The sequence below is a fragment of the Neophocaena asiaeorientalis genome, unplaced genomic scaffold (assembly GCF_003031525.2).
Source record: "Neophocaena asiaeorientalis asiaeorientalis breed wild unplaced genomic scaffold, Neophocaena_asiaeorientalis_V1.1 scaffold62, whole genome shotgun sequence".
NCBI lineage: Eukaryota > Metazoa > Chordata > Mammalia > Artiodactyla > Phocoenidae > Neophocaena > Neophocaena asiaeorientalis.
Genome location: NW_020175191.1, coordinates 7,471,118 through 7,494,452, shown reverse-complemented (window position 1 = coordinate 7,494,452; position 23,335 = coordinate 7,471,118). Strand labels below are relative to the sequence as shown.

Sequence of the window (23,335 nt, the reverse complement as noted above, 5' to 3'; positions counted from 1 at the left end):
ATATTTCCTGTTCCTTTTGCTTGCTCTTGGCAGTGTGTCCCAGGATATCAGGGTGTCAACTGCGAGTATGAAGTGGATGAGTGCCAGAACCAGCCATGCCAGAATGGAGGCACCTGTATCGACCTTGTGAACCATTTCAAGTGCTCCTGCCCACCAGGCACTCGGGGTATGAAATCAGCCTTACCTGTCTTCCATCCAGGGCATTCTCTAAGTTACAAATGCATTTTTAGTGTTGAGTGGGTTTTTAAAAATCAAGCATTATCTGAATCCTGGTAATTCAAGCCATTTCATTCATCTCTTGCCTAGCTCTGATGTTCTGACTCCAATTCTGTCTGGTTGTTGTTGAAATCCGTGAAACACAGCATGTGAAAATGACATAAGGTTGCAACAAAGTTAATCTGGTTAGCAAGATTTCTTGGTGCTTCACAGGAAGACAACTAGTGGCCTCTTGAAAAAATAATTCATATTTACCAGCTCATGTATTTTTTTAAACTTGCCAAGTTTTGCCTCCATAAAGTGGGGAAATGAATGACATGAAAACATTTGCCTATTTTCATAAGGCCAGGGGATAACACTGATGGCCCAAGACTGTAACTAAGAATGGCAGTAAGACCTAATGAGATACAACCCTAGATGGTGGATGATGGAGCCATCATTTTGCCAGGGGCATTCCCCTGCCTCCAAACAATCTCTTGGAAAGAGCTTGGAGTATTGTTTTTTAGAAGAGATGTAGTTATAATGGTACCTGCTCTGAGCAGCTTGTGAAAAAAATAAAAAGTAAGAGGCCATCCACAATGGTGGGAAATTGATTCTCATTGTCAAAGAGAATAGAATGTTAGAGAAATATTTATACTGTCTTAGACCTTTGTGTCAGTGAATTTTGGTAATTTACCCTTCTTGAGTTCAGAGTTTGACTAAATTAAAATGGAAGAGTACCCCACTAGTGGGCTAGTTATTGAACAATTGAACAGGTTAACGGGGAAGAAAAAATTAGGGAGAAACAGCCTTTGCATATTTGAAGATTTGTCCTGTAAAAGTACTGAGTTCTCTGCTCGGTGCTTGAAAGAGAAGTAGAAGTTAATTTTGACTTGCTGTTAGCTTGGTCCTTTGAATACTTGTACTGTATGGGACAAGCTGTGATTCTGGTAGCAGCAAATTAAACCTCAAACCTCAGTGGCTTAACACAACAATTTTTTTTTTTTCTCACTCAGATCAAGTCTGAGTGTGTTGGGCTACCTCTCTTTATATTTTAGAAATGTGGCTTGCAGCACGGGGCCTCCAAGACCTCCACAGCAGGGGAAGAGGGACAGACTTACAGGGTCATGCAGCAGCTTTCAATACCTCAGTCTGGAAGTGACACCCATCACTACTGCTCACAGTATACTGGCCAGAAGTAGTAAAATGGTCTCAACCTGGCTTCAAGGGAGAGTGGGAAATGTAGGCAAGCACATGGATATTCATCTACACTAAAATCTCTTCTATACCATTAACTTTTTTTTTAACCGTTAACTTTTTATTAATTAGAGATATCAGTCCTAGAATGGATCATTTCATAAGGCAATGAAATTTCTCTCTTCTAACCATTTGTTAAGGATGGCTGAAATGATAGTTTTGCTATTATTATTAACAGTCTTTTTCTTCTGGTACTTTGAATGTGTCATCCCATCCCATGTGATTTGACCTCCATTTTTTTAATGAGAAATTAGAAGCTAACCTTATTGAGGATCCCTGTACATGATGAGTCTCTTCTCTCTTGATGCTTTCAAAATTCTCTGTCTTTTATGATGTGTGTAGGTGTGGATCTCTTTGAGTTTGTCATACTTAGAACTCGTTGAGTTATTATACTGTTGTGTTTGGTTAGATATGTGGAGTGGTATTTATTTCTCTCTGGCCCTTGGTGAACATTCCAGAGGACTCTCAAGTCCCACAGCCTCATTGCTAGAGTTACCACTATTGCTTTTCTTTCTATACTCCTGAGCTTTGGATCTTGGCCTGGGTTGCCTCCAGTCCCCCACGTCAAGAGCTAACTGTAATAGTTCTTCTGCCTCAGGCTGAGGTTGACCTCTCTTTTACTTGATAGGTCTGTTCATGACTGCTGGTTCTATTCTGATGGGAGGATAAGCATCTGTGTTCATTTTACTAGCAGTCCATAGAATACCAAATATTCTATGAGAGTGGGAGCACATACCGGTTTGCTTTTACTTTGCAATTTTTGATTTTGTTTGTTAATAGGTAATGTATGCACATGGTCCACAATTTTATACAACCCCCCACCCCAACACACACACACACACACACACACACACACACACACACACACGTAGAAAGAGCATACAGTGAAAAATCTCTTTCCCATATACCTAGTTCTCCTTCTCTCACAAACAAGTAAACACCACTTTTCTTTAGTTTTCTGTGTATCTTTCTTGAGTTTTTTTAAAATGTATCCTTCAGTTTCTTTATGTATATAGAAGCCAAGGACAAAAATATTTTTAATACCCACTTCTTACTCTGAAGATAGATTAGACACAGTATTTTGCACTTGGTTTTTTTTTTTTTTTAACTTAATTGGAGATGTTTCTATATCAAAATATAGAACCTCCTTACTCTTTTTTATTCTGCAGAAATCCCTTTTATGGGCATACCATATTTTACTTAACCAGTGCCCTAATGATAGACACGTGAATTGTCTAGCATGTGTGTAAGTGTGTTTGTAGAATAAATTTTCAGAAATGGAATTGCTGGTTTAGAGAATATGTGCATTTGTAATTTTGGTTGATATTACTGAATTGCAATGTATGAGCAAACCTGTGGGCTTCTCCTCAATGTGAATGGACATACTCTCATTTAAGAGTCATTTGGTTTTCTTTTTTCTGTGGTTTCTTTGTTCATATCTGCATCCTTTTTTCCTGTTATGTTGTTTACCTTAATATTTTACAGAGAACAGATGTCTATGAAACAAAATATAAGTATATTCCCGATGTATTGCTTTTTGTTTTTTAATTTTCTTTATGGGAATTTTTCATGCAGAGATTTTTATTTTTAATCAGGTTGAATTTATCAGGGTTTTTTTTTATGGTTTCTGTATTTTGAATCCTAGTCAGCAACACTGTTCACATTCTAAGATTATAAAGGAATTCTCACATATTTTCTTCAAGTACTAGAATACTGGAGAACTTTTTCCATATGGCTACTGATTTGTCCCAACACAATTTACTGAATATTTGATCTTTCATACAGTGATTTGAGATGGCACCTTTATCAAATTCTAAATTCCCATGTGTATTTGGGTGTTTTTCTGGGCTTTCCTTTTTGTTCTATTATTCTATTAATTTATCAATGCCTCTCTGCTTTAAATATTAAGGATCTTCTTTTTCACAGTTTTCCAGGCTGTGGTTATAGTTTGTTTTTCTATATAATTTTAGAATCAGATTGTCTATTAAAAATCCTGTTAGTATTTTTATCGGAGTCACATTAAATTTATGAATTTGTGTAAAGAAGACTGACATCTTTATGATGAGGAGTCTTCCTAACCAAACCATAGTGTCTTTCCATTTATTCAAGTTTCCTTTTGAGCCTTTCAGGTCCATTTTAAAGTCTTCATGTAGGTGTAGCATGTTTCTTGTTAAGATTATTCTTAGGTATTTTATCTTTTGCTACTGCTATTGAAAATGAGGCCTTTTCTTATATTTTTCTTTTCTTCCCAATAGTCTTGCTATTACAAGTGGTAGGAATACAGAACTGCTTTCCTTTCTTTTGCAATTTTTTGAATTAATCACGAAATCATTTCTAGAACAGTCATTGGTTTCTTTTGTTTCTTTCTCAAAAATATTTACAGATACTCATGCTTGATGGCTCATTTACAATTACAGCACATTGAATGAGTTCTGTTTTATTTTTTTATTTTTTAATTTTTTTTTATTTTTCGGTACGCGGGCCTCTCACTGCTGTGGCCTCTCCCGTTGCGGAGCACAGGCTCCGGACGCGCAGGCTCAGCGGCCATGGCTCACGGGCCCAGCCGCTCCGCGGCATGTGGGATCTTCCCGGACCGGGGCACGAACCCCCATCCCCTGCATCGGCAGGCGGACTCCCAACCACTGTGCCACCAGGGAAGCCCGAGTTCTGTTTTAAATGGAATAACCTTTGAGCTCTCAACAGGACACTTCCCCTCTGTTTTTTCAATATATTAGTGCACTTATACTATTTTACAGGAAAAGTCAATTATGTCACTCAAAATTTACTTCCAATTCTTACCAAGAATTCTTCCAATTCTTACTTGTAATCTATTTATTTATTGCTATTTTTTTTAACTGTTTTTATATTTTGAATCAAAATGAATAAATTAATGAAAATAATGCTAGCTACTACCTAGTGAGCTGCTTCTTTTGGTTGTGTGGGAGAGTACATGTGAAGCCCTGAGTACATTCTTTCCTTACTGCTGACCAAGAGGATGGCAGCTGCCCTTGATCAAGAGTGTGTTTTGCCCTGCCTGACCTAAAAGTTCCCACCGCAGACTGAGGAATGTAACCTAATTGTGAAAGTGCCAACAAGGGTGGTTCTCCCTTGCTGGAAAGCAGCGTTCCAAGGATTGTCATGAGTTTCTCTCTCTCCTCTCTTTCGTCCAGGCCTGCTTTGTGAAGAGAACATTGATGACTGTGCCAGGGGTCCCCACTGCCTTAATGGTGGTCAGTGTGTGGATAGGATTGGGGGCTACAGTTGTCGCTGCTTGCCTGGCTTTGCTGGAGAGCGATGTGAGGGAGACATCAACGAGTGCCTCTCCAACCCCTGCAGCTCTGAGGGCAGCCTAGACTGCATACAGCTTACCAATGACTACCTGTGTGTCTGCCGCAGTGCCTTTACCGGTGAGCGACTTTCCAGCCTCCCCAGCCACTGTGCCTCGGAGGGGGATTTTAGTGAGGAAATTGGGCCCTGTATGACACATCCCAGACCCGAGTGAAGCTTTTCTCATATGTGAAAAACTAGACCAGCTTAATTCAAGGGCCCAATTTTTTCTTAGGTCTGTGCTCCATCGATGTTTGCTATTCCTGAGAGATGCTATCTCTTTTGTTATACATTCATTATATCATATTGTAGCAGAAATATAAAAAAAAAAAGAAATAGGATGTTGGGAGTAGTTGAGCAAAATAACATTTTTAAATTGAGGTAAAATACACATAACTTAAAGTTTACCATCTTTACCAGTTTTAAGTATACAGTTCAGTGGTGTTTAGGACATTCACACTGTTACACTACCATCCCCACCATCCATCTCCAGAACTCTTCATCTGAGCAAAATAACATCTTGTTTTCAGGAACCTTACATCTAACTCTGGTTTCATCACCCTGCCTCCTTTGGCATGTAGTGACTTGAGTTACTGGGTAGTCGCTGCCACTGTGACCTTTCCACCTCTGTGGGAATCCAGAGAGGCTTAGGGTCTTCTAGGACACTTAAAGGGAGGAGATCCAAATTGGGGTGTGTTTAACCAGAATTGGTCGATGAGGGTTTGAAAAGGAAAACTTCAGAAGTCACAAGTATGACCTGCCGTCTTAAGACTTGGCTGTGTTCATCACAGATTATAAAGATGACCAAGTCCTGCCTCAGAATAGGGACTTTATCATAGACACTTGCTAATTATTTCTGGAGGAGGGCAGCTTAGTGACTTTGGGGAGCTAAAATAGTTGTTTATGTCTAAATATGGCAGTATCATCAGATACTCAGAAATCTGTTTTGCACTTCTGGGGTCCATCCGAATCTTATGCTGTAGAAGTATTCCTTGGGAGTCAGATGAGAGTCTGCAGTAGTCTACCTACTAATAGCTTGGCAAGTTGGACTCTGCTACATTCTGAGCCTATTATATCCAGACATTCTTCCTTCCAGTTTTGAAGATGTGCTACCTTTAAGAACTTGGGAATTTTATTAAAAGTGGGATGGATTTTGAAATATAGAAGATGCCTAGGTACATTATCAAAAGAGAAACAATCCATTATGAAAATCATGCCTCCGAGGTAACACTGGACAGAAAGAATATGAACAATCTGTCTGGAGTCTCATATCGGTCATGATGTGCTTGAGAGGCCAGAAGAGCAGAACTGACTCCTGTTCCTTTCATTACCTCTGAGGCTTCCTTTATTTGGAAATGATGATAAGCTCTTACAAAGGAAGAAGGAAATAGATGAAGGAAGGAATGGAGGCCACCTTGAATTGGGGTCCCCTAGTCGGGAAGTGGTGTTTCTACATTTTCTACACTTGTGAATAAAAAATCCTTTGACTCATTGATCGCGGTTACGGTGGGGTGCTGAAGAAACAAACATCTGTAACTCCTGCCTCATTATTCTGGTTGGCCAAAATTGCTGCTATTTTAGTTTCATTTTAATTTTTAAAGCCATCTCTTCCCTTCCAAGTGCCTGAAGGCCAGATGGGGCCTGAATCCTTGCCCCATGTCCTCCCCGCCCCCATGATTTCATTTGCTTAGTTCAGTTTGTCATGGAACAGTGGGCTCAGGATAGCTTCTGTTTTAGAACTGAACTGTGCCTAGAGATCATTAACTCTGGGAATATTAAGCTGTGTTTGGAAACAGTGCCAATCAGGTTACAGAAAGGCTAGAAAATGATTGAAAAGAGGACGTCACTGATGAAAATTCGCTATAAACTGCAAATCACCCTTTTTCTTAGCTTTTTTCTTTTAATTTTTTTCGTAGTATAGTTGATTTACAACGTTGTGTTACTTTCTGCTGTACAGCAAAGTGAATCAGTTATACATATACATATATACGCTCTTTTTTAGATTCTTTTCCTGTATAGGTCATTACAGAGTATTGAGTAGAGAGTGTCCTGTGCTATACAGTAGGGTCCTTATTAATTATCTATTTTATATATAGTAGTGTGTATATGTTAATCACCATTTAGATGTATTGGTCTGGTGTAGCCTCTCTTTTGAAATAGACGGTGTTAAAATGCAGTGAACACTTTTGCTAAATGTTTCTTTTGACTCATGAAAGCTAAAGTGCCTTCAAAAAAAGCTTAGATGTCATTTTCCTTTTTGTTTTTGGAGGGATTAGTCATTTTTTTAAAAAAAAATCTTGTTTTGTGAGTCGATTCAGGCACGTATGTGTGCCATTTGTGCTTATTACTGTAGATAAAACAGATGAGGGAACTGCCCTGAGTCGGTGATGGGCCACGCATGTTGAGATCCAATGAGTGCCTTCCTCATCCTCTTTTGTTCCCTTAGGATTAGAACTTAATTCTCATACCTCTCCCTCCTTCTCCAATCCTTTGACTGGCCCACATCCCAGGAGTGTTCTGTTCTGTAACTTGCAGTTACTACTTCTGGCTTTTAAAACACCCTTTCATTTTCTACTCTGAGGTCGTCACTGTGAAACGTTCGTCGATGTGTGTCCCCAGATGCCTTGCCTGAACGGAGGGACTTGTGCTGTGGCCAGCAACATGCCTGATGGTTTCATTTGTCGTTGTCCCCCGGTGAGTGCCGTGTTGCCTATTGAAGGAGGATGCTCTCTTCCACACAGTCTGTGACGAAGCTGAGATTAAACCTGGTGTTTCCGAGCTCTGTGGGGAACTATCTTGGTGGGGACGTTTCTTAATTTTAGCCTCTTTCGGAGCAAGTGCTTCAGTTTTCCATTTAGAACTGTTAAAATACTTCCAGAAACAGTGAGCTCCCTGATCTGTGACTGTCAATCTTCAGAAGCACCAAGGGCAATGGAATGTTCCCTTGAAATCAGGGCTGGTGTCTCTGGTTTCTGGGTCTTGTGCTGGAGGGTAGTCTTACTGCCCAGATGGGGAGAGAGTTAGTTGGAAATACCACCCTGCTCACATTCCTTGGCAGGGACTATTTGAGAGCAGGCTGCTTCTTCAACTAGAAGGAAGCCTAACGTTAGCCATTTGCTGTGCAAACACTTTTGCTACTGCCAGAGGCTAACACCTCTCTAACACAGATCACTATGTGTGGATAGATACCGAAGGAAACCTGTCCAGTAACCTTGGCCTGGACTGAGCGAGAAGGCCAGGAACGAAATGGCATAGGAAAGGTTTTCAGACACCTAATACTCTGAAGTGAGGTTTTTCCCCTATAAAGTCACTGTATGAGTGATCTAATGATGCTTAGGAAAGGTGCTAATAGATACGGTGTCACCTGACTCTTATCCTACCATGAACTGTTGACTTCATTTCTAGAACTGAGCTCTTAGAGTGAGAAAATTCTATGTTCATCCTATGGAACCGCCAGCCCTAACCTATAGGTTGACTTGAAGAGGTCTCTTCCTAGAACTTGGTCCAGGAGGCTACACGGAGGGATCTTAGCCAAGGGTCTAGTCTTTACCTCCCTAGAGGTGTGGCAGAGAGGGGATTGGGAGGGAAAATGGGGCATGCCCTCAGGAGTCAGCCTGCCATTCTCATTTGTTCACTGATTTCCACAGGGATTCTCTGGGGCGAGATGCCAGAGCAGCTGTGGACAGGTGAAGTGTAGGAGAGGGGAGCAGTGTGTGCACACAGCCTCAGGACCCCGCTGCTTCTGCCCCAACCCCCAGGACTGCGACTCAGGCTGTGCCAGTAGCCCCTGCCAGCACGGGGGCAGCTGCTACCCTCAGCGCCAGCCTCCTTATTACTCTTGCAAGTGTTCCCCGCCGTTCTGGGGCAGCCACTGTGAATTCTACACAGCTCCCACCAGCACCCCTCCTGCCACCTGTCTGAGCCAGTATTGTGCCGACAAAGCTCGGGATGGCGTCTGCGATGAGGCCTGCAACAGCCATGCCTGCCAGTGGGATGGGGGTGACTGTTCCCTCACCATGGAGAACCCCTGGGCCAACTGCTCCTCCCCGCTTCCCTGCTGGGATTACATCAACAACCAGTGTGATGAGCTGTGCAACACGGCTGAGTGCCTGTTTGACAACTTTGAATGCCAGAGGAATAGCAAGACGTGCAAGTAAGCATCCAGGGTCCCCAGAACTGAGGGACACTGTCACTAACATACCTCGGTTTCTTGTTGTTGCTCCTAACCACTCCAGTGCTTCAGCCCAAGCTGCCTCTGCTTTTCGGACTGGTGCCCTGGGGCCCTCTCCTTCCTGGTGTCAGCCTTGTCCCAGCGCACGCTGCCCTGTGCTCTCCCTTGCTGACAGAGGGGCAGGAATGCTCACTGCACAACCGCCCTCTCTCTGCCTGTCTCTGCTTCCTCGCCTGCTGCTCTCACAACCTCCTGGGGGAAATAACTTTTGGAAGTGTTGTTACCCACTCTCAGGCAGCCTCTCACATAACCTGCCTGCAGGATGGATGGAAAGGTCTGTACCTCTCTCTATTTGCCCCATTCCTTTCCCTAAGACAGGGTTTCCCCATCAGGTTTATCAAGAAGCATAAGCTAGCTTAGGCAACTTAACCCTCCAGGTCTTCATTGTTGCAGTTATAGGGGGCTTTGTGGGTTACCTCATGACTTTCCATTTAGTCATCCCATTTAGTTTAACTCTGATTAATTTTCACCAACCTTGTGAGGCATAGGTATTGTTAATGGCCTTTCACAGATGAGGGAACTGAGACCTAGAAGGTTCAAGAACTTGCCAAAGCACAAACAGCTACTCCTGACCTGAGCTAGAGTGGCACAAGTTGTACTAGATGGTGGAACCATCAAGGGATGGGAGTGGGGGAGGAGAGGAGAGTGGAAATAAAATGATTTTTGCATCACCGGGCTTTGGGATTCAATTTCCTTTTCCCAGTGTTTGAAAGATACTGTACAAATTAGATCTGGTATCCTGTGTGGGACACACTGCTCCCCATCTATACCTTCCAGGGCTGGGATTCAATCTTGATTAGAAAAGAATTGGGCCATATCAACATGGTCCACTGTACAGCATCTCTTGATGGTACAGGGCTACTATCCAGTTTCTGGAAGCACTCTCTAGAGTCATGTTTTACTTCTGAAAGCCTAGAGGCAATGGATAAAAAAAAAAATAAAGGAAGCATGAACCAAGTAGATTTTTGTTCCAGATTTGTTTACAAATCTGATTTAACAAGATTGTGAGCTGCCTGGGGGCCCGTGAGTGTAGTGAGTACCGTTTTGTTTCTCATTCAGAGAGCACTCACTGACACTAAGGGGTGTAGACTATATATACTCTAAGAAGGCAGGGATAGGAGAGTCACAGAAGGCTTCATGGGACGTTCGGGATCTAATCTGAGCCATAGAAAATGGGTAGGAAAATCCACATTAGTTCCAAGGGGAAATCAAATTGAGCTCCGGTCTGGTCTGAGACCCTTACCTTGTCCTCTTCCTCCTCTGACTCCCCCTGCCTAGATATGACAAATACTGTGCAGACCACTTCAAAGACAACCATTGTGACCAGGGATGCAACAGTGAGGAGTGTGGCTGGGATGGGCTGGACTGTGCTGCTGACCGGCCAGAAAACCTGGCAGAGGGTACCCTGGTAATTGTGGTGCTGATGCCACCTGAACAGCTGCTCCAGGATGCTCGCAGCTTCTTGCGGGCACTGGGCACCCTGCTCCACACCAACCTACGCATCAAACGGGATGCCCAGGGGGACCTTATGGTCTACCCCTATTATGGTGAAAAGTCAGCTGCCATGAAGAAGCAGAGATTGACGCGCAGGTCCCTTCCAGGCGATCAAGAACAGGAAGTGGCTGGGTAAGTTTTTAATTTCTGAACTTCTTAAAGCTTAATTTTATCAAGCTGAGCACTTTGGTACACAGAAGTCGTAACTGCACCTATAAAAATGAAAGGTCAGAAAAAGAACAGCCAAACCAAGTAACACAAGCCCATGATCCCAGTATTTACCGTTAGTGCTAAAGGTTTGCCTTGATTGGGGGATCCTGAAAAGTGGGCTGGAGCAAGTGGGGGGCAGGATGTCAGGATGGCCTCCTCAAGTGCTAGAATCTCTAACTGTTTGCCAGAGTTACCTTAAATCCCTCTAGTAATGACTCCTCTTTGTATTAATCCTGGCCTTCTCTTCAAGGCCCTTCATTTATGTCTCTTTGACAGTGGTGGCGTTCTGCAGATGTTCTGTCATTCACACACCACATGGTTAGTATATCTCACAGTGTTCAATTCAATAGCTAGCTGAAGTACAGATGCAGAGACAAAGGAGAGTAAGGAACAAAAACAAGGGGCAGGGGTGTATTTTTAGAGTGGCTCTATGCACCTTTGAGTACGTTGGAACGGGTAGGAGAAGCCCACCAAAGACAGCTTCACCCCATTTTCTCACTTTGTCTTATGTTGCCTAAGTCGGAACGCTTAGACCCAGCCAGACCAAGGATAGCGAGACATCTCCCAAGTGAGAATGAATGTTTAGGATCTAGATGGACAGCGTCTTAATTTCCGAGATCTTTCTGGAGGCAGCATCCAGAGGTGGAGAGCCTGAGGCTGAGGGTGAGGAAGAAGGCTCGTGTCAGCCTCTCCAACTCAGATTCCTGGACTGACACCCTTCCGTTTTCTCCCCATTTCCCTTCTACCTCTTTCCCCTCGGCTTCCCACAGCTCTCAGGTATTCCTGGAAATTGACAACCGCCAGTGTGTCCAAGACTCAGACCAGTGCTTCAAGAATACGGATGCGGCAGCAGCTCTTCTGGCGTCTCACGCCATCCAGGGGACCCTGTCGTACCCTCTTGTGTCTGTTGTCAGTGAGTAGCACTGGAATTAAGGGGAAAGTATGGGGAGAAAGGTGTCACTTGCGGGCAGAAAGAACAAGGCATGGTTTACAATGTGCGGCTCTCTATCTCTCAGGGCTGGTGAGGTCAGAGTTGTTCTCTGAAGGAATGTAGGGGGAATACTGAGAGGTGGATGTTTTATTCATCACTTTTCCCTGTCTCTCTGCACTTTCAGGTGAATCCCTGACCCCAAAACGCACCCAGCTTATCTATCTACTTGCTGTTGCTGTTGTTATTGTCTTGTTTATTATCCTGCTGGGGGTGATCATGGCAAAACGAAAGCGTAAGCATGGCTCCCTCTGGCTGCCTGAAGGCTTCACCCTTCGCCGTGACTCCAGCAATCACAAACGTCGTGAGCCAGTGGGACAGGATGCTGTGGGGCTGAAGTAAGGGAGTCTGCCAACAAGCTACCCTTCACAGTAATAATGAGCATGGATAAGAGGAAAATCAGATCTTGTTGAATCATGATTTTATATTCTGAGCTCTGGCCATGCTGTGTTATTACGCTTGACCATGATTCTCGATGCCTACTGAGTGACTATAAAATAAGTGTCTGGATGCTTCAGTTCTGTACATATAATCACAGTGGTCCTCAGCTTCTGTGATGAGGCAGGCACACTTTTGTTGTCAGCTCTTGATTAGTGGGAAAGGAAAGGATATTTCCTCAGGCAATGGGAGGTAATATTGCCCATTTTTTCCTGGGCCAAAGGCCCTGAAAGTCTGACTATAGCCATGAGAGTGTGTGATGGTAGAAAAAGTATTGAAAACTTCTTTGTTCGTTTATGATATAACATCTGCCCTTATTTTACACCTTCATAATTCCGTCACATCAGAAATCTCTCAGTGCAAGTCTCAGAGGCTAACCTAATTGGTTCTGGAACAAGTGAACATTGGGTCGACGATGAAGGGCCCCAGCCAAAGAAAGCCAAGGTAAGCTAGCCATGGTAGAACCACCATTGTTATCCATTAGCTGCTCACATTTCATATTTCTGTCCTTTGGTATCTAGAGTGTCATGAATGGGAGGAAAGGGTGATATTCTTTACATGTTGGCCAGGCAGAGGCTATCCTACGTTGTCTGAAAAAGCAGGAATCTTTAGGTCACTGATGGCCTTGGGTTACCTGTGTAAGTTTTTCAAAAAGAACTCTTTAACAATAATAAAACAAACATGCTTCCTTCCTCAAGTGTCATGCTGATGGTACTTGAATAAGGACTGCTGTGTGTAAATAGCAATTTCCTTCATGGCTAGATCTCTCCCTTATCCTCTCTGGGTACTTCTCCTTCTGGAAGGGAAGGTGGAACTAATCAGTGGAAGAGAGCCAATGACCACTGAGTTCGGAGGCTTCAAAGCTTGAGCCCTGGAAACTAAAGCCGTATAGAAGTAAGAGGTAAACATTGGGCTGAGTCTGACCTGAAAAAGGAGACCATTCACCCATAGATATACATGGCTGGGATATGCATGTATCCAAGGATAGTCTAAATCAGCTTGAGGAGACAAATGCTTGAGGAGTACAGGCATGAAGTACACCATGATGGTTAAGAACATTGCTTTAGCTATAGTCAGAACTGGATTCAAGTCCCAAACTCTGGCACATTACTTAACCTCTTTGTATTTAATTACCTTAATCCATAAGATAGGGAAAATAGTAATAATTCTTTCCTCTATGAGTTGTTGTGTGGATTAAATACAGCAATACGTGTAAATTGCCTTCCCTATTTTCTGTCACATACTAAATACTTCATAAAGGGCAGCTGGTTTTAAAATTATAATAATAATATTCAATAAATACTTCCTGAAGCCTTGCTCTGTGCTGGGCACTGGGTTAAATACAGGGTACAAGCAGACAACCTTGAGCAAGGCTTGTTCCCTGTTGTGAGGAACCTTTCAGGTAGCAGTAGAAAGTGCCATGTAGTGCCATGTAAATACTTAACACGTGCTCAGTTAAGGAGAGTGAGCAGAGGGTGCTCTGTAGGACCGACAAGCGGAATTAGAGTCTACTTTCTACTTGAAGGGTAGACAGGAGTTAGTCAGACAAAGAATTGGGAGAGACCATGGCAGGCTGAAGGAACAACATAGGCAAAAGCCCAGAAGCAGGAAAATGGTGCTTTGGGGATCTGTAGATGGCATGTTAGGTAGGTAATATAGGTGACGTAGTAAGGCTGAAGCCTAGAGTGTGGGATTGGGGAGGTTAGGGGAGTGGTACAGATGATGCAGGAGAGGTAAACAGGAACCACATCATGAGAGCAGTGGGAAGCCAATGTGGATAATCATCTGGAAGATTCGATAGGAGGACAGAGAATACTGGGTGGGAGATTAGAAGTGATGGGAGACTCTGGACTAGCTCCTTGTCTGCAGCTCCTGGCATGGGCCAGATTGTTAGGGAGAGTTGTCTTCTCCTTTCAGGCTGAAGATGAGGCTTTACTCTCAGAAGAAGATGATCCCATCGACCGACGGCCGTGGACACAGCAGCACCTTGAAGCTGCAGATATCCGTAGGACACCATCGTTGGCTCTCACTCCTCCGCAGGCAGAGCAGGAGGTGGATGTGCTGGATGTGAACGTCCGCGGCCCAGGTCAGCACCTGCAAGCCTCCCCTTTCTCGTTGCGCATGCCTGCCCTGGCTTCCACCTTATCCCTGTGTTTGTCCCACTTGGTGATACGCTCCCTTCTGACTTCACAGATTGGAAATCAGCTTGAGGAAATGAATGTTTAAGGAACACAGGCTTGCAGAAATTATGAATTTATATGAGAAAAGAGGGAAGGATTTCTCATTGCTTCACATACAGCATGCTCGACAGCAAACAGGCTGATTATTTGGGATAGATTTTAGTAGGACAAAAAAATAATATTCCAAAGCAGAGGGATAGAGAGTTTGTTTAGTTCGTACCTTAGTGCACATAGTTTATTAATACTGGATATTTTTAAAAGTTGTCCAATTTAGAATAACATAACACTTAGGAACTTGAACAGGAAAGCTTATTTAACGTAGAGAATAGCTGCTCTTTACAGAAAGGATGTTATCCAGGAAAAGTCAATTGCCAATTACCACAAGAATCACAGAGTTTTTTCACAAAAGAATAATTTCCTTCACATTGAACAACAATAGGGTTAATTGAACATTAATGTCCTTCCCCTCCTCGAATACTTTCTGGAATTTTCCCTTCCTCTAGATGGGTGCACCCCACTGATGCTGGCTTCTCTTCGAGGAGGCAGCTCAGATATGAGTGATGAAGATGAAGATGCAGAGGACTCTTCCGCCAACATCATCACAGACTTGGTCTACCAGGGTGCCAGCCTCCAAGCCCAGACAGACCGGACTGGTGAGATGGCCCTGCATCTTGCAGCCCGCTACTCGAGGGCTGACGCTGCCAAGCGCCTCCTGGATGCAGGTGCCGATGCCAATGCCCAGGACAACATGGGCCGCTGCCCTCTCCATGCCGCCGTGGCAGCCGATGCCCAAGGTGTCTTCCAGGTAAAGAACATGTAAAAAGTTGGTTCCTTATGGATCTAGTATATTTTCCCTTTATTAAGGCACTTAATATCCCATTGCATTTGTTCGATGACTCTTTGAGAGAATAAGGCAGATGATAGAGTCCTGCTTGCTGGAAAGGAAAAGGGAAAGAAGGAAAAGGGAGGCAGGCAAACAGACTTGACCATTTACGGCCAGGAAACAATAGAGCCAACAGCAGATAACACCAGTCTTCTGATTGTTAATCACTGCTTAGCGTGGCAGAATGCCTCCCATATGAAAAGCTCAGATGGGAGTGATACCTGTTATGAAGCCTCTGACTAGTGTCAGCTTCTCCCTCTAGATATATCTGACCATATGGGCTTCCAGCTGCTCCTTGGCGGGCTTCTTGACATGAGTTCATAATGTATACCTGATGCCCTATTATTCTACCCTGATGAGGAAATTGGAGGCATGCTGTATCATCTTAACCTATACACCATAACTGAGGTTGTGGTATTTTCCCACATCCCTCTTTTTGCTTTAGAAAGTAGAAATACATTAGTTTACATAGCCATTGTAAAGCTTGAGCACCTACTTGTATTTTCGTTCATCCGTTTACTTCTTCATTCATGCATTCAACAAATATTTACTGACTGACCATGGTAGAACCGTGGGCACAAAGATAACAGGACATTCCCTGTACTCCAGGGACTTACAGTGTAGCCTCAGCTCTGATGCTGTTATTTCTTATCTTAGCTTCATTATTTTTTGTATCCAGGTGACTCTCTTTTCTGTGCTTTCTCGTGTTCTAGATACTGATCCGCAACCGAGTAACTGATCTAGATGCCAGGATGAATGATGGCACGACACCCCTGATCCTGGCTGCCCGCCTAGCTGTGGAGGGAATGGTGGCGGAGTTGATCAACTGCCAAGCCGATGTGAATGCAGTGGACGACCACGGTAGGGATGAGAAGCAGGGATTCAGATTCCCACCTGCAAAGCAAGCCTCTGAGGAAGATGGTTGCACGATCCTTAATGAGCTGTCCCAAATCCGAATCCACTGAAGATTCATTCAGTCATTCATTCTTCCTTTTACCATATTGAGTTCAGAGATCTGAGACAGTGGGAGGTCCGTAGATGAAGCTGGGAAGGGATTTTTGGTGAGGGTTCTCAGATCTCAAAGCGGGTCTATGGAAGGTTACCCTGTGTACGTTCCCAGGCATACCACTCTTGGTATGAGGATGTGAGAGCCAACTTCATTGTGGAGGTGAGGGTTGTGAGATATTCTAACTATGCATTCTGGCATGTAATAAATCAGTAGGTTATTGCCTTCAGTGTGCGACAGGGTAGATTCTGCCATGTGAGGGATGTGGTACCATAGACAGATGATCCTTTTACTTAGAGGTCTTCTGGAGGCAAGGCAGCCTGTACTGAAGTATTTCTAGAATAGGGGAAAATTAATATAATACTTGGGTTTTTCCTATGGGCCCCCAGAGAGAACTGGCTTCCTACTGCCGTCTGAGAAGTTCAAGGTTTCCTTGTACAAATCCTGATGCTTCCCGATAGTAGGAGTAGGACATGTCCTTCTGCTCTGTCTGCTTATAAAAATGTTTTGTTTGTTCTGTTTTGTTTTTAATTTATTTGTTTTTAATTTTGGCTGCGTTGGGTCTTTGTTGCTGCACGCGGGCTTTCTCTAGTTGCAGCGAGCGGGTGTGCGGGCTTCTCATTGCGGTGGCTTCTCTTATTGCGGAGCACGGGCTCTAGACGTGCGGGCTTCAGTAGTTGTGGCTCGCGAGCTCTAGAGCGCAGCCTCAGTTGTTGTGGCGCACGGACTTAGTTGCTCTGCAGCGTGTGGGATCTTCCCAGACCAGGGCTTGAACCCGTGTCTCCCGCGTTGGCAGGCAGATTCTTAACCACTGCACCACCAGGGAAGCCCTAAAAATGTTTTTTTTCCTGCAGGAAAATCTGCTCTTCACTGGGCAGCTGCTGTGAATAATGTGGAGGCGACCCTTTTGCTGTTGAAAAATGGGGCCAACCGAGACATGCAGGACAACAAGGTAGAGTCTGGGCTCTGAGCTGGAGGGCAGGCATAGCAGTGCCTCAGATTATAAGGCCTTCGCTTTTCTCCTGTAGCTCCTCTTGTGATAAGGATAGACAAAGATGGAAGCAGATTGGAACTTGGTCCAGAGAGCTGGAGTGCTTGTATTGGGCTTAACCAGGGAAGTGTCAGGATTGACCCTCTGCCTACTCAGTACTCAGTCTGCATCAGGCTCTCCTGTCAATAACTTTGGTGTAGCCCTTTCTGCCTTTCTCTTCTTTGACATTTCCCTTTCTCCTGGTCTTCATTCTGTTCACACTCACTTCCTTTTCACTTGTTTGTTCTTATTTGTTTTCTTGATACTTTTTTCCCCCCTGTTCTTGGGCACCATGATGCTTTCCTGTTTGCTTTTCTTCCTCTGAGTTTTATGTCATGTTTCCCCTCTCTTGCTCACCTTATCTTCTCTCATTCATTTCCTCTTTTCCCTTCTGTTAGTTCTTTCTCTCGGATGTTTTGTCTCTTCTTTCTTTTACTTTCCCTTATTTTTCCCAGTTCTATAAATGCTTTAGGTTCTTCCCCTCATACCTTTCTTATTTCTACCTGTTATTCCTTTTAGAACCCTATTTTGATAAGCTCAGTGCTCTTCTAAGTGAATTTCTGGCTTGGGGACATGCTTTATCTCACACGTTCCCCACTAAGGAGATGTAGCACTCAATGGGGCAAAATTGGTTCTTGGGGAGGGGTCAAATAATCTTAACTTTCTTTATGTATAAAGTCCAGATATCCATTCAGTGCGTAGGTAGTTATACACTTTATCTGCGATATTAAAATTTCATGCGGGGAGGAAGTTAGGAAAAAATGTCTAAAGGGATGAGAACAAACAGATTGAGAAACACTGCTGTATTCTCAAGAGTGTTATTAAAATGTGCTCTGTGTGGGCCTTTTCCGTAGGAAGAGACCCCTCTGTTTCTCGCTGCCCGGGAGGGGAGCTATGAAGCAGCCAAGATCCTGTTAGACCATTTTGCCAATCGGGACATCACAGACCACATGGATCGTCTTCCCCGGGACGTGGCCCGGGACCGCATGCACCATGACATTGTGCGCCTGCTGGATGAGTACAATGTGACCCCGAGCCCTCCAGGCACCGTGCTGACTTCTGCTCTCTCACCTGTCATCTGTGGACCCAACAGATCTTTTCTCAGTCTGAAGCACACCCCGACGGGCAAGAAGTCCAGACGGCCCAATGCCAAGAGTGTTGTGCCCTGTAGCCTCCCTAACCTTGCCAAGGAGGCCAAGGATGCCAAGGGGAGTAGGAGGAAGAAGTCTCTGAGTGACAAGGGCCAGTTGTCTGAGAGCTCAGTGACTCTGTCCCCCGTTGATTCCCTAGAATCTCCTCACACGTATGTTTCTGATACCACATCCTCTCCGATGATTACATCCCCCGGAATCTTACAGGCCTCACCCAACCCTGTGTTGGCCACTGCTGCCCCCCCTGCCCCAGTCCATGCACAGCATGCACTGTCTTTCTCTAACCTTCATGAGATGCAGCCCTTGGCTCACGGGGCCAACACTGTGCTTCCCTCAGTGAGCCAGCTGCTGTCACACCACCACATTGTCCCCCCAGGCAGTGGCAGTGCGGGGAGCTTGGGTAGGCTACATCCAGTCACTGTCCCAGCGGACTGGATGAACCGTGTGGAGGTGAGTGAGACCCAGTACAACGAGATGTTTAGTATGGTCCTGGCTCCAGCTGAGGGCACTCACCCTGGCATAACTCCCCAGAGCAGGCCGCCTGAAGGGAAGCATTTACCTGCCCCTCGAGAGCCCTTGCCCCCCATCGTGACTTTCCAGCTAATCCCCAAAGGCAGCATTGCCCAACCAGCCGGGGCTGCCCAGCCTCCATCCAGCTGCCCTCCAGCTGTTGCAGGCACCCTGCCCACCATGTATCAGATTCCAGAAATGGCTCGTTTGCCCAGTATGGCTTTTCCCACTGCCATGATGCCCCAGCAGGAAGGGCAGGTTGCTCAGACCATTCTCCCAGCCTACCATCCCTTTCCAGCCTCTGTGGGCAAGTATCCCACACCCCCTTCACAGCATAGCTATGCTTCCTCCAATGCTGCTGAGAGAACGCCCAGTCACAGTGGTCACCTCCAGGGTGAGCATCCCTACCTGACACCATCCCCAGAGTCTCCTGACCAGTGGTCAAGTTCATCCCCCCACTCTGCTTCTGACTGGTCAGATGTGACCACCAGCCCCACTCCTGGGGGTGCTGGAGGAGGTCAGCGGGGACCTGGGGCACACATGTCTGAGCCACCACGCAGCAACATGCAGGTCTATGCATGAAACACTCTGCCTCCAGCGTAGGGACAGAACTCCTATCGTAAATGCTGCTGAGGAGCAAATGAAGGTCGTCCGGGAGAGAAATGAAGAAATCTCTGGAACCAGCTTCCGGAGGCAGGGGAGAGGAGATGCTCTTATCTTGTAGATGATGCAAAGGAAGCAATTTTATTAGCTTCACTGTGTATCTGCAGGGTTTTGGGAGCCGGGAAAGGACAAGGCTCCTTGTAATCTCTTGCCCATCAAGCCCAGGAATTGCAAGATGAATACAAGACTTGGGACCGTGTTTCCTCTCTTCAGTGTGGGCAGCAAGATTGATGCCTGTTGTAGACATTCTTGCAGCTTGGACTGTATTTTCAGCCTTGGGGGCTATTGCTATATCCATGAGAAGATTCTGTGGTAGAGTCCTATTGGGAATTGTGCCCTGGAATTCTGCCGGAGTTGACCCATCTTCTATTCTCATCCTTGGAAAGTCTTTCGACTTCACTTGGTGCTGTAATTGTTGCACCTCTCTGTGGCTGGAACCCCACCTGCATGTTATAGGGCAGGATCTTTGTGCTTTTAATCATTCCTGCTCTGGAAAGCACCTGCAGCCTTCTTTTCCCAGTGTCCCTAGGAGTCTCACGGGGTTTACTTTTATGGTTCTCAGCAGAAAACTTTCAAGTATGTTTCTTTAGAAAATGGACGTAGTGCATTCTCCTACATAATATCATTCCTAAAATAAGAAGGGGAGCAAAATATTTTTCTTTGAACCCATTTAGGGGACCAGGACCCCCTTCAAGAGGCTGCCCCTGAATTCTCTTGCCTGCATACAGGATTCCTACAAACCTTACCAGGAAGAAGAGTAAGAATCTGTTGTTTTTTCCATTTGTGGGCCTAGTAAGTGTGAAGGTTTATCCTTGGCAGTGTAGGTAATATGAGCCCTTCAAAGACCCAAACAGACAAAGGTTTGGAATGTTGGAATGACCAAGAGATAAGGTAACTCATGCAAGGAGTGGTTACCCACTGACCCGTCCCTGCCAAGCATTCCATTGACTGCCAGTGTGAAACACATTTGTTCCCTGATATTAGAACGCTCGGCCTGCTTCACTCACACATCCAGCAGATGAAGATCATCTTAGCTGTTGAGCCTTCCCCTCCACATATCTCCAAGAAGAAAATGTGTCAAACGATATTCCCTCGCTGTTTAGAAGTGAAATTTCCTCCGCTCAAGGGCCCCCTGTGACAGTCGTCTTCCGCTAGTCAGATGGCTGTAGTCTCTACTTCCTGACACTCCTTCTGATCCCGGGCCCCTGCACCCAGCTTCCCTCCATACTGTGGGGTCTGATTACTGGTGCACCCAGTAGGTTCTCACTGAACACGTGGGTTTTCTGTGTTCGAGTGTGGGAAATAGAATGTTGGCTTACAAGAAGGTTGGAAGGGGAGGAACTGTGAGGTAGCCTTTGCTATTTTTTGCTACCATTTCTTTTCCTTTCAAGCAATCATGAGATTCTCTGTTAGGGAACTAGTGTGGACACTTATCAGGGACCTTTTCCTTTCATAGAGTCACCTTCTAGATGATAATGGACAATTACAGACTCACCGTCTTGTCCTCCTCCTGTTCAGATTGTGATTGTATCTCACCTGAGTCTGCTTCCTGTATTTGTGGCGTTGGCAACTTTTCTGACCCTCTGTCAAGGATGAAGCATTCTAGCCAACACTAGAAAGAGGAGAAAAATACTTTTCTTCCTCTTCTCCCTGAGTCAGCTAACAACTGGTCCTGTCTCCACACTGTTACTTCCGCCCGGTGCTATGATGTCATGACACATGGAAAATTAGTTCTTCTGGGGACGTTCTGTAGATATTAATAGGTGGTCTGCCTACTCCGTGTTGGTTTCGATAGTTTTCATTCCTGCCTTGTCTGGGAGTATTCATCAGTTCTTCCCATTTACCTGATTTATCTGTCTGTGACTTCGTATGGAAACCCTGTGTGTCTGTTTGCGTGGAATTGTACAAAGGATTTTGCCAGTCCTGCCCCAGTTCATTGAATTAAAAAAAATTTTTGTTTTTCCCTGATATAAGCAGATTGTTTGTTCATTTGTATTTTATTCTCTCACGTGGCAACTCTACCAGCCCCTTTCATAGCATGTAGTATTTTATCATTCTAAATGGTGACTCTTTATCCTTGGACCCATTTGTTGATTCACAGGTGGGGAGAACCTATCTACATGGATCACTGTGGACCCCACACATCTGCACTTCTCCGTCATCCCGTTCCAGCCCCTCTTCCTCAGAGTGTCAGCCTCTGATCCAATAGCTTGATCCCTTGTAGCCTCCTCCATCTGCAGGCACACTGTAGGCCTAACTTGCTTGTTCCTCTTTGGGTTTTGGGGAAATGAACGTGAAAGCTGCCATTACAGACAACAGGCTTCAGTGATGAGGAGGAAGACACCGCCTTTCCAAAATTTATCAGTTGCTTAGATTGTGAGAACACTTGAGTTGTATAGTACCTAGTAAAAGAGAAGGTAAGATGGAGAATCACTTTCTCACATGGGTGCTGAATTGGAGACTAAGTTCGTATGGGATACAACTTTTATGCCAGGTATAGGTCACCCTCTGTGCCCCGCACATTCTTGTTTTATCTTTATGAATTCTTCCTTTGATTCCTCTTCTGTCTGCCTTTGGGGATATGTTTTTTATTTGTTTGTTTCTTTTGTATTAAGTAAGTGTCATTTTCTGACCTACGTATTGGTAAGGGAGGGAGAGATTTGAGGGAAAGAAAGACTGAGAACTAAAGATTTTATGTAAGCAGTCAGCTATGATGCACAAGTCCATTATATCATCTTATTAAATTTGCTAGTTCATAATTCTTGCATAAAAAAGAACCAAAGGTGTAATGTTCTGTTGGCAGGTGGTTTTGGGATTTTGGCCTTAACTAATATACTGAATGTATAATGACTGTTTGAGAGGACAAGTTTATATGCCCTGAGGCTCCCATTCATAACTGCTTGGTACTGTGGCTTCTTCCTTGTGTACATTTCTCATAAAAGTGATACGATATCTGTTTGTATGAGAAACCCATAACCAGTAAAATGACTGCATATTCCTGACTATACATAGTAAGGAAAATGCACAATTTGTTTTTAATTTTCAAAGTTTCATTCTAAAAGTAGTTAAGACAAAATTTATATGGAAGCATTTTTATCACAAAATAAAAAACGTTACATGTCAAGCTCAATGGGCACTGCAGTTTTTATTTTCCATTCTTGCATTGCTGGTCTTGCAATGATTTACCTTATGATGTCATAATTGCTGAGAGAGAAGACATTTTCTTTTCATTCTGAATCCCACGGAGCCTAGCACTAGTCTTTTTTTCTTTCACCAGGCAGAGAATAAATAAATGCTTTTGAGGAGAAAGCTTCTGCCAGATAGGAAACATCACAAGATTGAGTTACTTCTCTGTGCACTGACTGGTGACAAATGGACAATGTCTCAGGACAAAGTGCCTTCCAGTGGAAATGCAGAATATTTGCTAAAGCCAGAATTGGGATTTGGGATATAACTAATAAAACCAATGGTCCTGTTAACTAAACCATTAGTTTCCAATATTATTCCTCTTTAAATTTTGTATAGAGTTAAAATATACAGCTATATAATACTATTTTGCATAAATAGATGTTACCAAGTTCATTCATACATTTACTTGTCAATCAGTAAGATGTTTGAACACAAATACTTGACATTGACGGTATATATGGCATTTTAAACACAATTGGTATCATATACTGGTTATCCTGAGTGTTATAATTTTATATAAAACACATTTGAGTCCTCATGTTTGGTTTTGAAATGGTGTAAGGAGAAAATGAATTTGAGAGCT

At 44.2% G+C, this 23,335-nt stretch overlaps 1 protein-coding gene across 2 annotated transcripts in view; it reads left to right on the top strand.

The window, feature by feature from the left end:
* Nucleotides 1-22,693, top strand: part of NOTCH2 (notch receptor 2) — a 175,311-nt gene extending 152,618 nt beyond the window's left edge. Inside the window, exons 22-35 of one of the 2 annotated variants that reach the window (XM_024764783.1) lie at nt 34-166; nt 4,623-4,859; nt 7,361-7,473; nt 8,427-8,932; nt 10,289-10,636; nt 10,991-11,032; nt 11,485-11,627; nt 11,830-12,040; nt 12,488-12,584; nt 14,058-14,226; nt 14,824-15,125; nt 15,917-16,064; nt 17,064-17,161; nt 18,094-22,693. In XM_024764783.1, coding sequence (XP_024620551.1) covers nt 34-166; nt 4,623-4,859; nt 7,361-7,473; nt 8,427-8,932; nt 10,289-10,636; nt 10,991-11,032; nt 11,485-11,627; nt 11,830-12,040; nt 12,488-12,584; nt 14,058-14,226; nt 14,824-15,125; nt 15,917-16,064; nt 17,064-17,161; nt 18,094-19,482 — 3,936 coding nt within the window. In that variant the 3' untranslated portion in view covers nt 19,483-22,693. The remainder of the gene's footprint in view (nt 1-33; nt 167-4,622; nt 4,860-7,360; nt 7,474-8,426; nt 8,933-10,288; nt 10,637-10,990; nt 11,033-11,484; nt 11,628-11,829; nt 12,041-12,487; nt 12,585-14,057; nt 14,227-14,823; nt 15,126-15,916; nt 16,065-17,063; nt 17,162-18,093) is intronic. The other variant, XM_024764784.1, reaches the window with a different exon arrangement.
* The last annotated feature ends 642 nt before the right edge of the window (nt 22,694-23,335 follow it).